At 41.7% G+C, this 14,374-nt stretch overlaps 1 protein-coding gene across 1 annotated transcript in view; it reads right to left on the reverse strand.

Moving 5' to 3' along the window:
- LOC115851771 (maltase-glucoamylase) overlaps positions 1 to 14,374 on the reverse strand; it is a 135,346-nt gene that overhangs the window by 41,590 nt on the left and 79,382 nt on the right. The window contains exons 15-21 of the mRNA XM_060305220.1: positions 13,238 to 13,355; positions 6,494 to 6,665; positions 5,136 to 5,252; positions 4,411 to 4,565; positions 2,695 to 2,779; positions 1,377 to 1,433; positions 716 to 840 (exon numbers count right to left, since the gene is read on the reverse strand). Of these exons, the coding sequence (XP_060161203.1) occupies positions 716 to 840; positions 1,377 to 1,433; positions 2,695 to 2,779; positions 4,411 to 4,565; positions 5,136 to 5,252; positions 6,494 to 6,665; positions 13,238 to 13,355 (829 nt within the window). The remainder of the gene's footprint in view (positions 1 to 715; positions 841 to 1,376; positions 1,434 to 2,694; positions 2,780 to 4,410; positions 4,566 to 5,135; positions 5,253 to 6,493; positions 6,666 to 13,237; positions 13,356 to 14,374) is intronic.

The raw sequence follows: 14,374 nt of genomic DNA on the forward strand, positions 1-14,374 counted from the left end.
GATACATTTAGAGACACAGATGTGAATGTGTGCCTCTTTAGTACAGATGGAGTCTATAGTTTGAGCATCAAAGAATCATCAAGGAGAATGAGGGACATGAAGGAGATTTGAAGTGCACAGGAAGTAATTTTTGAACCCCGTTTTGCATCACAAGAAAGAAATGGCTCAGTGGGAAGAAAGAAACAGGAAATTGAGATTATAGGGGAGTGGAAAGTGGATCCCACTCCCTAGAAATGAGAATGAGGAGTCGAGTGCATAGCGTGGTAGAATGATGGTCTGATAAAGGCAGGTGGAGTGATCAACAGACCCCGTTTGCCCGGAATTGAGATGTTTCAAAAAACATGAGACTTTCAGGGCTAAAACTGACATATTCCTAGGAAAACTAGGAAGGTTCACCACCCTCGGGGGGGGGGGGGTTAAGTCGGGGGGTTAAGGAAGGACAGGATTAAGGTCTTTCAAAATCCATTTGGATGCAGTCTAAATCACAGCTTCCCCAGAAGAGGCCCACAGAAATCCAGGGAACAGAGTTTGATGACCACACACACACACACACGCACACGCGCGCGCGCACACACACACACACACACACACACGTGCCCCTCCTCCCCACATTCCACGTAATGCTTCAGCATCTTCTACATGGGCAACAGATGGGAACAGAAACAACTAGGTTCGTCAGCCTCCCCCTTAAAGGAAACTCCCAGCCATGCTATACCTGGCCACAGTGGTTGTGGCTGGCTGCTGTGTGGGGAAGATGTAGCCTCCTCGAAGGTGAAGTCCAATTTTGTCTCCAGGAAGTTCCATCTCCACTTTTTGCTTCCTCCATTTCACTCGGGCCCCCTGACGCACGTAGACAAATCAAACACAGTGGCATGAGCACATCACCGCTACCTCTTAACCACACGCGGAGTTATCTCCAGCTCTTTCCTTCTCCCACCTAGTTGAATTGCTATCTAGTCAGGCATCAAGCAAGAAAAGGAAAAGAATTTAAGAACAATGGGTTTTGTGATCAGCTGGGCGCTTGGGGAACATATATCACACTGAGGCTATCTGACATACATTATACAAACTGATAGTTTTCTGAACAAGAATCTCACTTATAACCAGGCTCAAATTGTCCATCGGCCCCAATATTTGCCCATGAGACATTCTACTTCCATCTTTATCTTGCTGCTGAATAAAGTATATGAATGTATCTTTTTCAGATTTCATCATGACTGATGTCGAGTGACTTCGTCTCACTTTATTGACTCTGCTATGAAGTCACTGCAAACACGACAGAAACATTCCTCAGTGCATGGATAGATGTTTCTGTCTACCCAGACGTATCTTGTCTGTGCAGCTTGAAGAGTTTAAGAAAAGTCAAAGCTACTTACAGTCTCATAGTCATACCAGACGGCATCAGGCACATATGCTGTCACTTTCTCTGCACCCTGAAATTAAAACAAACTATTGTCCTTTATGGCCCAGCCTCTGAAGGGGATAAAACTTCTTAATCACATACTGAGAATGCATAAATGGCCTTTCTTTTCTCTACCAACTTGTGCTTTTCTTCTAACAGAGGCAATAACCTTGCCACTTAAAGAAAAATCCCAGATGGGACCATATTAGGAATAATAATCATAGTATTGAAATAGGTGTTGTGGTAAAAATTCCAGCTTTAGAGGCACAGAAGCAGATGTGATGACAGCGAGGCAGGGAGACAGAACAAGGAATGCGGGCAGCCTCTAGAAGGTGGAAGAGGCACGGAAATGGATTTCTCCCTTAGAGCCTCTAGAAGCAACCGGCCCCACCAACATAGTGATTTTAGGCCAGTGAGACCCATGTTGGGCTTCCGACCTCCAGAAATGCAAGATAATAGATTTTTGTTGTTATGAGCCACTGCATTTGTGGTAGTTTGTTACAGCAGCAACAGGAAACTAATACAGCCTCTCTAGGCACAAACCAGACCAGTTAGCAGAGTCAACTGCAGCCAGGTGGAAAACAGGAAGAAGGACACGACGGTGCACAGAAGTGATGAAACAAGAACCAGGAGAGTCTGGGACTCCCTTCACTGGTTGAGAGGCAAGTTCTGCTTGGAGGAAAGGATGTGAAGTGCCGTGAGCCATCAGCGCTGTGAAGCTGGGCTTGAGAGGGCGGGGCTGGAGGGTGCGATTTTGAAAAATGAAAAAAAAATTCCAGCTTCACACTGCGTACCTCATTTAATCTTCCCAATAGTCTCCAGTGATACATACTATTATTATCTCCTCTTACAGCTGAGGAAGCGGCACATAATTTCCCCCAGATGGCACTGGCACCAAGTGGCAGAGACAACAAACACACCCAGATCACCCTGACCTTAGAGTGAGTGCTGGGTCACTGCTCCCTCCTGCCTCTGCATCCTGGAACAAGTCATGATCTGCTATGAGAATCTGACAACACATAGGACAATTCTTAAACCGAGTCACCCGTAGATGCTTCTATACTGATTGGAAACTTGGTCAAGGACAAAAGACTTCTAGAGACAAAAATGTGTACCCATCAGATAGCCATCTTCCCCAAACTCCAACACACAGTCTTCAAGGCTGCCCCAGCCACAGAAGTTGGAAATGGGTTTGGAATAGAAAGAGGACAAATGGTTCCAAGAAGAGAGGAGTCTGGAGTTACCAGGAGCAAGACCAGAGACCACCAGTGTGTCTCGGCGGGAACACTTGCCTCGGCCAGAACCGGAGTGATGAGGAGGCCGGGCCCCCATAAAAACTGCTCCTGCACATCCCAAGTGTTGCTGTCCTCGTAGAACCTAATGACCAGAGAAATGTTCAATGACATTTGGGCCGGTGCTTTCTGGCAGCTCTCCCCCAAGCCTGTCTAAAACTTGCAGGCTCCCTGCCTGGGGCAAATTCCCCAAATTATTCCGTGACACCTATTCAATCCCTGTCTCTCCACTCCTGCAGGCAGATTTACTTTCCCTAGCCCCTGCACCCTCCTATTCTTTCCCCAATTTGGACAGAAGTTCCTATTTCAGTATCTCTATGCTAGGCAGGTTCCAGGCTATAATTCTATTTGTCATATCCCCCTTAAAAAAATAAGTAAAACAAGCAAGACATTTTAAAACTTCAGCTACTATCCAAAAGGAACTAGATCTGATCACCCAAAAAAAGCAGACAAAAACTTTACTCTTTTCTCTTTTAGGATACCTACCTTTAATAGAGAATTCTGGGAGACAGCAAGTACTTACCCACAATAATGAATATATAATATATATTATAATAATATATGCCTGAGGGCCTAAAATGTCAGACACAGAAGGGAATTAACTGCATTAGCTAGGAAGCGAGGACACACCCTCTCCTACTACAAATCTCCACCAAGCTTAAATTTCCCCGGTGCCTCACAGCAGTTTCCCCGAGATTCCAGCCCCGAAACAGGATTGCCTGGAAACCCCAGAACTATTTGCCGGCTAATATTATAGAGGCATCAGTTCATACTAAGTGGCCAGCGTTAAGGAAAGTCTCTTAAGTGTTCTTTTTTTAGAGTCAAATTAGAGATATTCATTGGCTGACAATAAAAATTCTGAATTCAGGAAAATCCTCCATACTATTCTTATTAGTATGTAAATGACCTAGAGCTTGAACATGGTGCATTACAAAAGCGACCATCAGGTTCAAGCTATCAAATCCTTTAAATGAAGGCTACAGAAACTAAGGATGAAGGAACTTAAACGATTTGTCTAAGGTATAGAGTTAGTTGGTGGAACAAAGATCCCAAATTCCACAGCTTTTAGTCTAGTTCTCTCCCCAAAAGGGAACAGGCTATAATACTTAAATATACCTAAAATAGTACATAGGCAGCAATAGCCTTGCAAATACCAACTCGTTATTCAAGTTAAAAAAATATATCTGAGTAACTGTTTGGATTGTTTTAATTTCACTCATTTTCTTTGCGGTACGTGGGCCTCTCACTGTTGCAGCCTCTCCCGTTGCGGAGCACAGGCTCCGGACGCGCAGGCCCAGCAGCCATAGCTCACAGGCCCAGCTGCTCTGCAGCATGTGGGATCTTCCCGGACTGGGGCACGAACCCGTGTCCTCTGCATCGGCAGGCGGACTCTCAACCACTGCGCCACCAGGGAAGCCCCACTCATTTTTTAAAAAATATTTGTTTATTCATTTAGGATGCTGCCGGTCTTAGTTGCAGCTCACGGGATCTTCGTTGCGGCATGTAGACTCTTAGTTGAGTGAGAATTCTTGGTTTTGACTTGCATGCAGGATCTAGTTTCCCAACCAGGGATTGAACCCATGCCCCCTTCATTGGGAGTGCAGCGTCTTACCCGCTGGACCACCAGCGGGTAAGTCCCTTCACTCTTATATTTGATGATACAGTCAATGTCACCCAGTTACATTAACAAAATTCCTTTGGGCTAGATGAACTTACTCATGCAGAAGGGGCCTGGCCACCGTGTCCCCCTGGCTGTGAGCACGGTAGAAGAGGGTGTAGAGATAGGGCAATAGAGCATAGCGGATGGTAAGGTAGTGCCTGGAGGAATTCAACAGCAGAGAGTCAGCTCCAAAGGAGGCAGGATCCTGGGCCTGGGAAGAAACAAGAGGTTGCAATTGACACCTGGTTACAAATAAGAAAAGCCTTTGGAGATATCAGACCCCATTCATCACAACCAAGAGTTTTGTTCCTGCAAGACCTGGGGCCTACCTTGCAAACTTTGCCTCTGAGCAGTAGGGTTGGGCAAAGGGAGATCATTCCATCAAGTTAAGTGGCCATTCTTCACCCTGCACTGCATCCCCCCTCATTCATTCTATGGGTGCTCTCAGTAGACTGCCATTTAAATAACTTTTAAGTATTTCTTCATTTGATTCTCACTACAAAATGAGCAATGCAAATAAAGTGTATAAAGGTTTGATTAAAAACCTTCACACACTCGCCATTTCCTTGACTGCCGCGGTAGAGATAGCAGGGGCTGTGTCGGCAGAGGGCATTTTAATGGTGCATCATGAGTCCTGGTTAATTGCAAACGGTGGTCCCAATTAGCCTAAGTGAAGCACCACGTAGGAAGTTGGCTCAACAGATTTCTCGGACAGGATGCAGGTAGATCCAGTCCTAATGTATGCCAAGTTTATTTTGATCATATCTCCTGGGAGACTTACCTTGTAGCCTTGGCCATTGTGATTCCTGGAAAATGGATAGAATGCTCCCAGCTGCATCCACCTCCTGCAGAGCTCTTCGGGAGCATCCAATGTAAAGCCACATATGTCAGAACCCACCTGGAAGGACACACAGACAGCGACGGCATGTGTACCTCACTTCCATTACCACACCCTGCTCCTCGGCTTTGCTTTCTACCAGGGACCTACCAGCTGTACTTGGCTGTACTAACCTCTTCCTGAGAAGGCTACTTCGGTGTGATGGAACTGGGCTAAATCCTATGTCCACTCTTTACTGCCAGGTGAATGCAAATGAATTACTTAACCCTTCTGTGCCTCGGTTTCCTCATTTTGTTAAAGTGGGCACTCTAGGGTTTTAGTAAATGAGATAATGGAAGTAAAACACTTGATGCACAATAGTTTTTTGGTGAATAGCAACTAGAAATACCGTTGATATTATTACTTTGACCACAGCACTAGGAGAATTAATTTTCCAAAGCCTAATTCTGATCAGGTCATTCATCTATTCAAAAATCCCCAGGGTCTCCTGCTGCCTGCCCTACTAGCGCCTCAAAACCTGGTTCCAACCCACCTTTCCAGCATCATTTCTCATTCCAGTCCTACACTCCAATCCTTAGGGACACTCAAATTCTGCCCCTTGCTGGTCTCAGTCTTAAAATTTCTCAGTCTTACAATGACCTCCCCCCCATCAGTCTGATAAAACATACCCACTTTCAAGGTTAAACTCCAGTGCCATCTTTTGCATGAAGTTACTATTTACTCCCTCCCGGGACTCCCATTGTTCCTTGTAATCTTGTTACAGTTGTTAAGTACCTTTCTCAGGATTTCTTTTAACATTTAAATGATATGTTCCTGTTTGCACTTTTACCCTAGCTTGTCATAATTATGTGTGTGTGTGTGTGTGTGTGTGTAGAGAGAGAGAGAGAGAGACTTTGGGGGTGTGCGGAAGGAAGGTGTTTCTGTTACTATATTTATGTTTCTCTCCACCCTCACCATGCATACCTAGCTCAATGCCTTGCTCGAAGTAAGAGCTCAATAAACAGATATGCTGAATTTAACTAAAAGATGCCAACTGTAACCTTAAGGACATGTGCACTTTTTTGTGTGTATGTTGTACTTAAAAAAAAAATATTCCAACACTACCACTTCAAGTTTGCACCTTCTATCCTTATAAGGCAGTACAGGAAAGAATGTCGTGGTATCAGTGTCATACTGATGTGGATGAAGCACATAACCCTCCAGACTTTAAATCCCTGGGCCATGGAGGGCAGTAGAGGGGAGCTTTATCATTTGAAAAACTTCTAGCATGAGGCACTCTGGGGACTGGGATGTGGACTCACCATTGGGATACCAAAAAGGCTGAACTCGAGCATGCCAGGGATGGACCATCGAAGGTCATTCCAGGTGGCTGCGTTGTCTCCTAACCAGTGGGCTGCAAACTTGCCAGACCCCGCAAAGGTAGAACGGGTTAAAATGAAGCTTCTCTTGTTAGGGAACACAGTCTTCACAGCTCTAGAGAGGGAGAGAGACTTAGGGAGTCAATGTGTGACCTTAGCGTGCCTTAGCCCAGAGGATAGAGTGATAATATCGAGGATCTCAAGTTAATACCGCACTCTTCGCTTCTAGTTTTCTCCTGTAGAGTTAGAGTTGCTGTTGGGAGCAGACTGTACCATTGAGTATGTTTATATTTCGTTTTGTTTTGCTTTAGGCATTTTATGTACATCATTAACTCCATAATTTCAAAGTTCAGTAGAAGGATACTGAGCCAGTACCTAAAACCCCAAAGCACATGAAGTCTTTAAGTTACTTAACCCTCCATACACCAGTCTATAACAGTATGGCAGAGAGGAAAATACATGGGCCTTGGACTCATGCAGAAATGAGTCCAAATTTTGCTCTTACATTTTATTACCTGTTTCTCCTTGGTCAAATTACTTCCCTTTCTTCCAACCTTTCATTCATTCATTTATTCATTCTTTCTTTCATTATACACAGTACATAAATACTTATTGGATTCCTTCCTCCCAATGTGACCAGGATTTTCTTCATTCATTCAATAATAACAACCATACTTATCTTGCCGAATTTTGTTTTTACATTATTTTTCCTGTATTGCTGGTTTATTTATTTTTAATATAGCAAGTTCTTATTAGTTATCTATTTTATACACATCAGTGTATACATGTCCATCCCAACTTCCCAATTCATCCCACCACCACCACCCCGCCTTCCCCCCTTGGTGTCCTATACGTTTGTTCTCTATATCTGTGTCTTCATCTGTACCATTTTTCTAGATTCAACACATATGCGTTAATATATGATATTTGTTTTTCTCTTTCTGACTTACTTCACTCTGTATGATAGTCTCTAGGTCCATCCACATCTCAACAAATGACCCAATTTCGTTCTTTTTTATCGCTAAGTAATATTCCATTGTATATATGCACCACATCTTCTCTATCCATTCGTCTGTTGATGGGCATTTAGGTTGCTTCCATGACCTGGCTATCATAAATAGTGCTGCAAAGAACATTGGGGTGCATATGTCTTTCTGAATTATGGTTTTCTCTGGGTAAAGGCTCACTAGTGGGATTGCTGGGTCATATGGTAATTCTATTTTCAGTTTTTTAAGGAACCTCCATACTGTTCTCCATAGTGGCTGTATCAATTTACATTCCCACCAACAGTGCAAGAGGGTTCCCTTTTCTCCACACCCTCTCCAGCATTTGTTGTTTGTAAATTTTCTGATGATGCCCATTCTAAATGGTGTGAGGTGATACCTCATTGTAGTATTGATTTGTATTTCTCTAATAATTAGAGATGTTGAGCAGCTTTTCATGTGCCTCTTGGCCATCTGTATGTCTTCTTTGGAGAAATGTCTATTGAGGTCTTCTGCCCATTTTTGGATTGGGTTGTTTCTTTTTTTAATATTGAGTTGCATGAGCTGTTTATGTATTTTGGAGATTAATCCTTTGTCCGTTGATTCATTTGCAAATATTTTCTCCCATTCTGAGGGCTGTCTTATCATCTTGTTTATAGTTTCCTTTGATGTGCAAAAGCTTTTACGTTTCATTAGGTCCTATTTGTTTATTTTTGTTTTTATTTCCATTACTCTGGGAGATGGGTGAAAAAAATTTGCGGTAATTTATGTCAAAGAGTGTTCTTCCTATGTTTCCCTCTAAGATTTTTACAGTGTCTCGTCTTACATTTAGGTCTTTCATCCATTGTGAGTTTATTTTTGTGTATGGTGTTAGGGAGTGTTCTAATTTCATTCTTTCACATGTACCTGTCCAGTTTTCCCAGCATCACTTATTGAAGAGGCTGTCTTTTCTCCATTGTATATCCTTGCCTCCTTTGTCATAAATTAGTTGACCATAGGACTGTGGGTTTATCTCTGGGCTTTCTATCCTGTTCCATTGATCTATATTTCTGTTTTTGTGCCAGTACCATACTGTCTTCATCACTGTAGCTTTGTAGTATAGTCTGAAGGCAGGGAGCCTGATTCCTCCAGCTCCGTTTTTCTTTCTCAATACTGCATTGACTACTCGAGGTCTTTTGTGTTTCCATACAAATTATGAAATTTTTTTGTTCTAGTTTTGTGAAGAATGCCATTGGTAGTTTGATAGGGATTGCACTGAATCTGCAGATTGCTTTGGATAGTATAGTCATTTTCACAATGTTGAGTCTTCCGATCCAAATACATGGTATATCTTTCCATCTGTTTGTATTGTCTTTAATTTCTTTCATCAGTGTCTTATAGTTTTCTGCATACAGGTCTTTTGTCTCCATAGGTAGGTTTATTCCTAGATATTTTATTCTTTTTGTTGCAATGGTAAATGGTAAAGGTTCCCTTAATTTCTCTTTCAGATTTTTTGTTGTTAGTGTACAGGAATGCAAGAGATTTCTGTGCATTAATTTTGTATCCTGCTACTTTATCAAATTCATTGATTAGCTCTAGTAGTTTTCTGGAAGCATCTTTAGGATACTGTATGTATAGTATCTTGTCATCTGCAAACAGTGACAATTTTACTTCTTCTTTTCCAATTTGTATTCCTTCTATTTCTTTTTCTTCTCTGATTGCTGTGGCTAAAACTTCCAAAACTGTTGAATAATAGTGGTGAGAGTGGGCAACCTTGTCTTGTTCATAATCTTAGAGAAAATGGTTTCAGTTTTTCACCACTGAGAATGATGTTGGCTGTGGGTTTGTCATATATGGCCTTTATTATGTTGAAGTAGGTTCCCTCTAGGCCCATTTTCTGGAGAGCTTTTATCATAAATGGGTGTTGAATTTTGTCAAAAGCTTTTTCTGCATCTATTGAGATGATTATATGGTTTTCATCCTTCAATTTGTTAATATGGTGTATCACATTGATTGATTTGCATATATGGAAGAATCCTTGCATTCCTGGAATAAACCCCACTTGATCATGGTATATGATCTTTTTAATGTGTTGTTGGATTCTGTTTGCTAGTATTTTGTTGAGGATTTTTGCATCTATATTCATCAGTGATATTGGTCTGTAATTTTCTTTTTTTGGAGTATCTTTGTCTGGTTTTGGTATCAGGATTATGGTGGCCTCACAGAATGAGTTTGGGAGTGTTCATTCCTCTGCAATTTTTTGCAAGAATCTGAGAAGGATGGGTGTTAGCTCTTCTGTAAATGTTTGATAGAATTCACCTGTGAAGCCATCTGGTCCTGGACTTTTGTTTGTCGGAAAATTTTTAATCACAGTTTCAATTTCATTACTTGTGATTTGTCTGTTCATATTTTCTATTTCTTCCTGGTTCAGTCTTGGAAGGTTATACCTTTCTAAGAATTTGTCCATTTCTTCCAGGTTGTCCATTTGATTGGCATAGAGTTGCTTGTAGTAGTCTCTTAGGATGCTTTGTATGTCTGCAGTGTCTGTTGTAACTTCTCCTTTTGCATTTCTAATTTTATTGATTTGAGTCCTTTCCCTCTTTTTCTTGTTGAGTCTGGCTAATGGTTTATCAATTTTGTTTTTCTTCTCAAAGAACCAGCTTTTAGTTTTATTGATCTTTGTTATTGTTTTCTTTGTTTCTATTTCATTTGTTTCTGCTCTGATATGTATGATTTCTTTCCTTCTACTAACTTTGGGTTTTGTTTGCTCTTCTTTCTCTAGTTCCTTTATGTGTAAGGTTAGATTGTTTATTTGAGATTTTTCTTGTTTCTTGAGGTAGGCTTGTATAGCTCTAAACTTCCCTCTTAGAACTGCTTTTGCTGCATCCCATAGGTTTTGGTTTGTCGTGTTTTCATTGTCATTTGTCTCTAGGCATTTTTTGATTTCCTCTTTGACTTCTTCAGTGATCTCTTGGTTATTTAGCAACATATGGTCTAGCCTCCCTGTGTTTGTGTTTTTTACATTTTTCCCCTGTAATTTAATTCTAATCTTATAGCGTTGTGGTCGGAAAAGATGCTTGATATGATTTCAATTTTTCTTAAATTTACTGAGGCTTGATTTATGACCCCAGACATGATCTATCCTGGAGAATGTTCCATGTGCACTTGAGAAGAAAGGGTAATCTGCTGTTTTGGGATGGACTGTCCTATAAATATCAATTAAACCTATCTGGTCTGTTGTATCATTTAAAGCTTGTGTTTCCTTATTAATTTTCTATCTGGATGATCTGTCCATTGTTATAAGTGAGGTGTCAAAGTCCCCCACTATTATTGTGTTACTGTCAATTTCCTCTTTTATAGCTGTTAGCATTTGCCTTTTGTATTGAGGTGCTCCTATGTTGGGTGTATATATTTTTACAATTGTTATATCTTCTTCTTGGACTGATCCCTTGATCATTATGTAGTGTCCTTCCTTGTCTCTTGTAACATTCTTATTTTAAAGTCTATTTTATCCGATATGAGTATTACTACTCCAGTTTTCTTCTGATTTCCATTTGCATGGAATATCTTTTTCTATCCCTTCACTTTCAGTCTCTATGTGTCCCTAGGTCTGAAGTGGGTCTCTTGTAGACAGCATATATATGGGTCTTGTTTTTGTATCCATTCAGGGAGCCTGTGTCTTTTGGTTGGAGCACTTAATCCACTTACATTTAAGGTAATTATCGATATGTATTTTCCTATTACCATTTTCTTAACTGTTTTGAGTTTGTTTTTGTAGGTCCTTTCCTTCTCTTCTGTTTCCCACTTAGAGAAGTTCCTTTAGCATTTGTTGTAGACCTGGTTTGGTGGTGCTGAATTATCTTAGCTTTTGCTTGTCTGTAAAGCTTTTGATTTCTCCATCGAATCTGAATGAGATCCTTGCCAGGTAGAGTAATCCTGGTTGTAGGTTCTTCTCTTTCACCACTTTAAATATATGGTGCCACTCCCTTCTGCCTTGTAGAGTTTCTGCTGAGAAATCAGCTGTTAACCTTAATGGGAGTTCCCTTGTATGTTGTTTTTCCCCTGTTGCTTTTAATAATTTTTCTCTGTCTTTAATTTTTGTCAATTTGCTTACTATGTGTCTCAGTGTGTTTCTCCTTGGGTTTATCCTGCCTGGGACTCTGCACTTCCTGGACTTGGGTGGCTATTTCCTTTCCCATGTTAGCGATGTTTTCGACTATAATCTCTTCAAATATTTTCTTGGGTCCTTTCTCTCGCTCTTCTCCTTCTGGGACCCCTATAATGTGAATGTTGGTGCATTTAATGTTGTCCCATAGGTCTCTTATGCCCTCTTCATTTCTTTTCATTCTTTTTTCTTTAATCTGTTTTGCAGCAGTGATTTCCACCATTCTGCCTTCCAGGTCACTTATCCGTTCTTCTGCCTCAGTTATTCTGCTATTCATTCCTTCTAGTGTATTTTTCATTTCAGTTATTGTATTGTTCATCTCTGTTTATTTGTTCTTTAATTCTTCTAGGTCTTTTTTAAACATTTCTTGCATCTTCTCGATCTTTGCCTCCATTCTTTTTCCAAGGTCCTGGATCATCTTCATTATCATTATTCTGAATTCTTTTTCTGGAAGGTTCCCTATCTCCACTTCATTTAGTTGTTTTTCTGGGTTTTTATCTTGCTCCTTCATCTGGTACATGGTCCTCTGCCTTTTCATTTTGTCTATCTTTCTGTGAATGTGGTTTTCGTTCCACAGGCTGCAGGATTGTAGTTCGTCTTGCTTCTGCTGTTTGCCGTCTGGTGGATGAGGCTATCTAAGAGGCTTGTGCAAGCTTCCTGATGGGAGGGACTGGTGGTGGGCCGAGCTGGGTTTTGCTCTGGTGGACAGAGCTCAGTAAAACTTTAATCTGCTTGTCTGCTGATGGGTGGGGCTGAGTTCCTTCCTTGTTGGTTGTTTGACCTGAGGTGACCCTGCACTGGAGACTACAGGCTTTTTGGTGGGGCTAATGGTGGACTCTGGGAGGGCTCAAGCCAATGAGTACTTCCCAGAACTTCTGCTGCCAGTGTCCTAGTCCCTGTGGTGAGCCACAGCTGCCCCCCGCCTCTGCAGGAAACCCTCCAACACTAGCAGGTGGGTCTGGTTCAGTCTCCTATGGGGTCACTGCTCCTTGCCCCTGGGTCCTGATACACACACTACTTTGCGTGTGCCCTGCAAGACTGGAGTCTCTGTTCCCCCCAGTCCTGTCGAAGTCCTGCAATCAAATCCCACTAGCCTGCAAAGTCTGATTCTCTGGGAATTCGTCCTCGCATTGCCAGACCCCCAGCTTCGGAAGCTTGACGTGGGGCTCAGAACCTTCACTCCGGTGGGTGTACTTCTGTGGTATAAATGCTCTCCAGTTTGTGAGTCACCCACCCAGCGGTTATGGGATTTGATTTTACTGTGATTGCGTCCCTCCTACTGTCTCATTGAGGTTTCTTCTTTGTCTTTGGATGTGGGGTATCTTTTTGGGTGAGTTCCAGTGTCTTCCTGTCAATGATTGTTCAGCAGTTAGTTGTGATTCTGATGCTCTTGCAAGAGGAAGTGAGCACACGTCCTTCTACTCCGCCATCTTGAACAATCTCCCTTGCTGAGTTCTTAAAAATAACACACTGGCAACTGGCATCTAGTGAGACTAAGAATTTGATCATGTATTAAGTAAATCTGATCATATATTAAGTCCATAGCAATAATGGCCTTACTCTGCTGTGGCAATTGCCATGGAGTAGCCATACAGATTGTGGACATCGTATTGCTTGCCCCAGTGCTGTACTGCATCCATGCAGAGACTCTTGCAGAACAGGTACCCATCCAGGATTCCTGCGACAAAAGAGGGATCAGTCAATGAGAGCGTGAGATGCATATTCCCTGTTTCTCGACTATCACCTGAAATTGTGGCTCCCTAGGCAGGCATTTTTTGTGGCCATCCTGGAAATGATCATACAGCTTCCTCACTATCAGAAGGATATATACTTTCAGTAGTTTCTCTGATATATAAAAAAATTGTGCTGACCCATACACATTCTCCCACCTGGGTGCACAGGTGACCAGAGGGAAGTATTTGGAAGTAAGTGGATCTAGTTAGACTTGAAGTTAGATCTGAAGTCTTCAAACTGAGCTAAATTAAGTGGTCCAAGAATAAAAATATTAGATGAAAGTGTAAATTAATTTCTCACCCTTTCTCTAAGCTGTCATAAGGGATGATTGACCAATCTCTCTTTCATTCATCCAATCTTTTCTGCTCCCCTTGCACCACTATGGTTCAGATCCAAATTACCTTTGTCTTAACCATTGCAATTGTTTTCTTAATGGCTTATTTAACTCTGATCTACTGATCTTCTAATTCATATTAGAAGCACACATTAATGCCAGATCAATATTTCTAAAACCATTTGACTGTTATGTTTCCCTCTAAAACTTAAATAGTTTCTATCACCAAAAGAATGAAGCCTCCCATCTGAATCTCTCAGCATTTGATCCTGACCCAACTGCCCTAATTTCCTATTTTTCCATCAGACTGGAAGTTTTCATAAGATGCTATAATTCTAGCAGCTCATTCCTTTCTTAATCGAGATACAATTTATCTGTGAGCCTCTAGATTTCTTCAAACTACAATAAATGCTGTGATTCCAGGGCCACACCCTGGGATACATTGTTGTTCAAAGTTCAGTCAGAACTCACTAGCATCATACTCATTGACTCTGATGTTGACCCGGCCCCCTCTTCCCCCCCACCCCACCAATGGGTTCTGGCTTCCTTTCATTTTATGGTCCAAATCTGTTCTTCACTGACATCTGTTCTTCTTGACATTACCAGACTTGACCTTCATATGAAGACCT

This window comes from Globicephala melas, chromosome 9, assembly GCF_963455315.2.
Source record: "Globicephala melas chromosome 9, mGloMel1.2, whole genome shotgun sequence".
NCBI lineage: Eukaryota > Metazoa > Chordata > Mammalia > Artiodactyla > Delphinidae > Globicephala > Globicephala melas.